The sequence below is a fragment of the Coloeus monedula genome (assembly GCF_965178545.1).
Source record: "Coloeus monedula genome assembly, chromosome: 13".
NCBI lineage: Eukaryota > Metazoa > Chordata > Aves > Passeriformes > Corvidae > Coloeus > Coloeus monedula.
Window position 1 is genome coordinate 19,322,658 of NC_138793.1, and position 6,830 is coordinate 19,329,487.

The 6,830-nt window shown below is 45.8% G+C and overlaps 1 protein-coding gene across 1 annotated transcript in view; it reads left to right on the forward strand.

The window, feature by feature from the left end:
• BANP (BTG3 associated nuclear protein) overlaps positions 1-6,411 on the forward strand; it is a 114,962-nt gene extending 108,551 nt beyond the window's left edge. The window contains exons 12-13 of the mRNA XM_082289773.1: positions 2,230-2,373; positions 5,731-6,411. Of these exons, the coding sequence (XP_082145899.1) occupies positions 2,230-2,373; positions 5,731-5,802 (216 nt within the window). The 3' untranslated portion in view covers positions 5,803-6,411. The remainder of the gene's footprint in view (positions 1-2,229; positions 2,374-5,730) is intronic.
• The last annotated feature ends 419 nt before the right edge of the window (positions 6,412-6,830 follow it).

A 6,830-nucleotide genomic window follows, 5' to 3' on the forward strand; every position in this document is an offset into this window, starting at 1 on the left:
AGCTGCCAAGGCCCAGCCTGAGGAATGGGTGTTTTAAACAAACTTCACTATCCCCAAACCTTTACCTGTTTTTGGAGTTTAAAGTCTTAAGTGATTCCCAAAGAATAAATCTCAGGGGTAAGTAAATCAGCAGAGGATGTGATGGGAATCAAACCATGGTTGAATAATTTTGAAAGAAATGAAAAGAAAACTTCCTATATTTTATTCTTTTTTAAAAAAAATTCCCTTTCATGCCCAGGCAGTTGAATGTTAAGTGGGAATTATTTGTTATGGGATAAAATGGACATGGAAGGAAAGGGAGCAGAGAGAGTAGCTGCTTTTCATCATTAATAATAATTTTATTATGTTTGGTGTGGGAAATAGCTCACTGAAGAAGGGTCAAAATCTAGAAATTTGGGAGATCAATTGTTTTCATGTCCCAAATCATCAAGATTTGAAGAGAGAATGATAGAGGGGGAGAAAAGGGGGAGAGGAGAGAGAAAACCCCCAAGAGAAAGGCAGAGATTCAGGTCAGTGGGATGACACAGGGGGAGAATCCCAGAATCCCGGAATGGTTGGGTTGGAAGGGATTTTAGGGTCATCCCATCCCACCCCATGTCATGGACAGGGACACCTTCACTCTCCCAGGTGCTCCAGCCCAAAGCATTCCAGGATTCTGTGCCCGTGGGGTTGTTCAGTCACTCCCAGCCCTGCTGAATTTGACAGTTGAGAAATAAATGAGAAAAAAGTCCTTTCCAGCCTGCAGGTGATCAGTGGGACAGGCTGTGGTCCTGACAGCATCGGGTGCTTCCAAAACTAATACCGTGGGATGAGAGAATTCTGCTTATTCCTGTAAAACCAGACTGGGACATCCTTGAGCAGCTTGGTGCTGATGCTGTCTCAGAACACCCAAGATCCCAATAAAATCCTGACAACACCCTGGAGGTCATTTCTGGAGGTCACCTCCTCTTCCTCCCACACTCTCTGGGGAAATTTGGGTCCACCCCCTCATCCATGGCCACCCACCCGCAGATCAGCTGAGAAATCATTCTTTGTTCAGCAGAACCTTTGTTAACAATGTTATTTTTGCTCTTTGTTCTCTTCCCTTGGTTTGAAAGATTCCTTTTGTTCATTATGTTCGATGTTTAAAAATCCCTCATTTGTGGCTCATAAAAACTGAACCTGAGTGTGGGGCTGGGTTTGAGAAATGCAAGGGGGGCTTGTTATTAATTACATACATTGATTTTATTCTGATTTTTGTTTCAAGAAGGGAATTAAAATGAGTTTATCCCAAAGCCATTTTTAAGTGCTTTGAGATGGATCAACTGTTGTGGGGTTTGAAGCCTCTGAGGGACTTGGTGTCTTCTCCAGCCAAATGCAGATGGGATAAACATAAGCATTAATTAGGAATTCCTAAATCCACACCTTCCTGTTGATAGGAATACAAATGTTGCTGCAATGAATGCCTTGGCTGTGGGAAGGAATGTCTTGGATTTGGGTGTTCACGCAGGAAAATCTTGCTCAGTGATTTCTGCTGGGCTGCTGATGTTATCACGCTCACAGTAGGATCTGTCACTCTGTCCCAATTAATTTATCATAATTAACATAATTATCAATCCCACAAACCCACTATGGGAATCCATATGTGCTCCATGTCCTGGGGGAAAGCCTTGTGGCTGGGAGCACCTGGGACTGAAGGACAGCTTCTCTCATGGTTCCTTTAGTGGGTTTTGGTGTTGGAGCTGGATTTGTTTGGATGGTTCAGGGGGTATTCCTGGTTCTGTTTGCTTGGATGGTTCAGGGGGTATTCCTGGTTCTAGCTTGGGTGGTTCATGGGGTGTTTCTGATCTGGGAGTGCATCTCTCTTGAGAGGGTGGGATGAGGGAGCTGGGAAGCCTCAGGAAGAGACAGATGAGAGGAGATCTCATCCGTGTCCATCTGCAGGGAGGGGCAGAGCATGGACCAGGCACTGCTCTGAGGGCCCAGCAATGGGAGAAGAGGGAATGGTCAGGAACTGAGCATGGCAAGTTCCACCTGGACATGAGGAAGCACTTCTCCTGTGTGGGACCAGCTTGTCAGAGAGGGTGTGGAGTCTCCCTCAGGAGACATCCCAGACCTGGACACAATCCCATGCTCTGGGCTGGCCCTGCTGGGCACGGAGCTGGGACCAGCTGCCCCTCTGTGCTCCTTGCAGCTGCCCCTTGCTGGCACTCCCTGGTTCTCAGCCTCTCTCTCCTGCCCTCCCCACAGGTGCTGCAGGGGGCTCAGCTCATCGCCGTGGCCTCGGCCGAGCCCGCGTCCGGCGGCGTGGACGGCTCCCCGCTCCAGGGCAGCGACATCCAGGTGCAGTACGTGCAGCTGACGCCCGTGACAGACCACTCTGCCACCAACCAAGTACGGAGTGAGCCCTTCCTTCTCCAGCTGTCTCCATTTCCCCCACTGAAAGTGCTTAACTTGCTTGAAACATCTGTCAGATGTGTTTTGTATCTACCCACAAATACAGGGAGCTCGTGATCCTCTTTCCAAACCATAAAAACCATCATTTATAATAAGAAACATCAAATTTTTTTTTAAGGTAGAAATGGTCCTTGACTGCTCCTGCTCTTCTGTCCTTGCCCAGTGCCTCTGGAGAAGTTATTTTGGTCACCAGTGTGTCCTTGAAGGCTGAGAGCCATCGCGAAGGACAGCACCAAAAACGTGTCTGCAATCAGCCAAAAAGTATTTTCATACTGAGGTTTCCCTCAGAAGAGTTATTCCTGTTCTGACAGCAGCTTTCCAGTTGTTTTGATGAACAGAAATTCCTGCAGCAGTTGGAAGTGAACACTTGATCCTCTCCATTATGGAGGAGGAATTATTGGGGAATTTTTGGTCTTTTTTAATCACTTCGAACAGTTGCGAATCGGAGACAGGAAAAGTCTGTCATCAGCTTGAAGCTTCGGTGACAGCACCACAAAATTGATTTAAAACAGTTGGAACAAGTTTTTCTGAATTTGGTCCCACGTAGTTTTGAAAATCCCACTCCCTGGGGAAGCCAAGTGCTTGTGGAATTTTTTTTGCCTCAGCACCGCCCCTGTCAATATTTTGTTTTTAATTGCTTGTAAGAGTGCTCTGGACACTGAGGGTGTTCTGCAGGGATTGTGCCTTGCTTTTTATGGATTCTCCATCACTGCTGCTCCTGTGGATTTAATAAATCCAAGAATAACGGGATACCCGGAGTTGGGAAGCGCCCACAAAGATCATGACCCCAAATAAGCGAAGCAGGTGCTGTGGAATTCCCACTTTTCCCTCCCATGGGGTTTCTCCTCGTGCCTGTGCTCCCTCCTCATCCAGCTCCTCCTCAGGAAGGAGTTACGGAGCAAAGTTCCCAAGAGCAGCAGCCACCCCAGGAGTTCCTCCCTCTTCAGGGACACTTTGCACCGTGTTAGATTTTAATGCTGTGGTTAACCAGAGGGGTTTACAGGGAGCCCAGGGAAAGCAGGGAAGGAATGTGACAGCAAAAGGGATGAAAGGAAAAACAGACAAGCCCCCAAACAAGTTGGCCATAAATATGGCCTCACTTTGCACTGAGTGAAAGCCGAGGATCTGGAAAGGAGTTGGAGAAACCAACTTGGTGTTTGCATTGCTCTGAGTTTATCCATAGCTCAGGAGCTTTTTTTGTGGATAAAACTACGCAATTGTCCTGTGGAGAAGGATCTCTTATCTGAAGGGAAAAGTCTTATCTGAGGGAAGGGAAAACCCTCCGAGTGAGGCTGCCCTGACACTTCCACCTGGTTCTTTGTCGAGGTGCTGAGATGTTCCTGAGGATTTTGTAGCTCTTTGTCAATCAAAGCTCATTCAAATGGAATTTGTTTTCCACCTGGCTTGGATTCTGTGCCAATTCCCTGTTTGAAACAGCACAAAGGTGGATTGATTTCATGTCTCACAACAACGTACCAGTTTTCTGCAACTTTTTTCATGAAATGAATCCCTTCTCTGAGTTCCACTGGAGCAGAGCAAAATCCACTTCAATTCTGTATTTTCAGTGCATTCGTGAATGATTTTTGCTTGGCTTCTTTTCATGTTTTGACAGCAGTTTGCGAAGTCTAGAAATACAGAATATTTGGATTAAAATTCTGTGCTCCAATGCAATGCTGGTGGTAAATTTTGTTAGATTTGGAAAAAACCCCACCATCATTCCAAATACAAATCCTTGTAATCCTTTCAGGTCTGAGTGTTGGATCAATATTTGGTGTTGCTCTTGTGCTGATATTTGATAATATCAAAATTCTGTTTACTCAATACACTTCTCCTCTAAATGGGAAAGAAAACTTGGAGGATTATTTAAAAACTTTTGTGCTATCAAATTTAGCAATCTCATAGATTTTTTTCAGCACCTTGGCATGAATTCATTGAACTTCTAAGCAAACACAAAATACCCTTCAAATTAAACAAGCAAAAAACATTTCCTGTGGCCGAATGCAATTACTGGCAACAAGGCAGAGGGAAATAAATGAATTTAGGAGCAACACTTGATGGTTTTGAACCCCTGGGATTTTAATTTGAATAATGAGTAAGTTGACACTGTGTAGTAAAACCTAAAAGCTGGGAAATCTGGTGGATTTTCCACCCTTGTGGATCTTCTGGCAGGTTCAAGGCTGGGAGCACAAAGCAGGGCCTCAAATGAGGCTTTTTTAATCACAGAAATCCTTTCAGAGAGAGAATTCTGTGTCCAGGGTGTTGCACAGAGCATCCATTCCAGGGGTTTATGAGGGAAAATGCAGCAAGGGCAGATCTCTGGAATCAGGGGGAGTTGAGAGGGGAAAAGTGCTGAATTCCTTGCCCTTTGCTGGGAGTTTTCCCCGTGCTGTGATCCCGGCTGCTGGCAGGGGATGCTTTCCTGGGTGTGAGGGGCTCTCTCCAAGCCAGTGCAGCTGTTCTGGATGCTGCTCCTCTCACAGCTCTCGAGGTGTTTTTCCTGCCTCTCAGGGATTTGGGAGTTTGCCATGGGATTATCCCTCCCCAGCATCGTTCCTGGTAGGCAGCGAGTTGGTTTGTGAAGAGATTTCCTTTGAAGGTTTCAATCAGTCGTGCTCACTTTTAATTCTTCCTGGTTTTCCTTGGAAAGTGAGGAGAGTCAGGAGGAATTTTCCCTGAGGAAAAGCTGACTGTAGTTGTGCTGTTCTCACTTCACCCAAAATAGGGAAAGGCTGCAGTGGGGAAAATCAGCATTTTTAGGCACTATCCTGCTCCAACTGGGAAATTCCAAGGACAAGGCCAGCAGGTGATTTCACTCCCCTTACCCCAACAGCTCTGGCACTCCAGAACTCCCTCCTGTCTTTTCCAGGATCATCCTTGGTGGCCTTTCCTTGCAGATCCCTGCCCAGCTCCCTATTCCCAAAGTCACTCCGTTGGGATGAGCCTTCCACAGCTTTAGCACGTTTGGTGCCAGACCCTGGGTTTATTTCCTTTATTTGGAGCTCGTTCTTTTCTTGAGGAGAGAGAGGGAATAATTGCCTTGGTGCCACTCATGATTTTGTAGATCTTTATCATAATTGCATTCTTTCAGCCTCCTCGTTAGGCTTCATGGGGACTCTTGATGTTATTTTTGGTGCCTCTGTCACAGAGCCCACATCCATGTGGATTTTGCTCTGGAATTTTTTCCTCTGGTATACACAAGCACTTTATATTTGTATAATAAGTTCACATTCGCTTGGTAACACCAAGAGAAAGCACTGTTGGATTGATTTCCTGCTGTCCTGTTCCCCTTTGCAGGGCACTGATTCCCTTCAATCAGCAATCCAGCCAGAAATGCAGATAGAACACGGAGCAATCCAAATCCAGTAAGAGGACTGAGGAATCTTGGGGAACTGGCCGTGAACTCCAGCCAGAAATGGAGTGCCAGGGGCTGGAAATTCCTCCCAGGCTTGTGGCCACACCTCAGAACCTCCAGCCATGCCCTGCTTGGCCTCCTGGAATAATTCCAGCTTCATCCGGAGCTGCATCACGACACCAATCGAAGTCCTGGCCTTCAGAAAAACCCCATGGGCTGCACTTCGAGCCCCTCAGAGAGGACAAACCAAACCTTTCAGAGGGAGAGGAAGAACTCTCCTGCATCCAAACTGTGAGACTCAGTCCCTGCCCATGCCATTGGTTCCTCCTGTGAAAGCGCCGTTGGAATGTCCGCAGGTGGTGCAGGTGTTGCTGCCCTGCAGCACCTGCTTTACCACAGAGAGAAAGCTCCAGAGCTCAGATATTTTTCACTGTTGGAACAACCTTTTTTTTTATTTGCTATGGTGTTTATAACAAAAAAAGAAAAAAAAGGAAAATATTTCAAAAAAAGGAAAAATTCCTTGACAGCAAGTCTTGGCCTTTTGCTGGTGTTTTCTGTTCAGTGTCATGAAAACTGTATTTGCAGAAGACTAACAATTCTGTTTGTACTGTTGCTTAACTACTTTTCTAGGGGAAAAATGCTTTAAAAATGCTGTAATTATGCATTTCTAATGAAAAATAAATGTGTATTTATGAATAGTGCAGCTCTAAATTGCTCTGCCTGGGGAATGAGTCCAGGTTGGCTGGGCAGGAATGTTGTCCTGGAGGAGCTGGGAATGGATCCACATGAAGCCTCTAAGGAAGAGCCTGTCTCAGACCATTTTATTATTTAAATTCCCAATCCCAGACCATTTTGTTACTTAAATTCCCAATCCCAGAGCATTTTGTTATCTGCATTCCCAGTGCAAGAAAAATGGGATAGTTGAGTTTTTGAGTCTGCCAAATTTGATGAATTTATGAAATAATTTTGTTTAATGTGAACAGTTCTGAGCTCTCTCCCTTTCAGTTCCTCCGGCCTCCTTTGTCCAGCAGTTCCTCCGAGT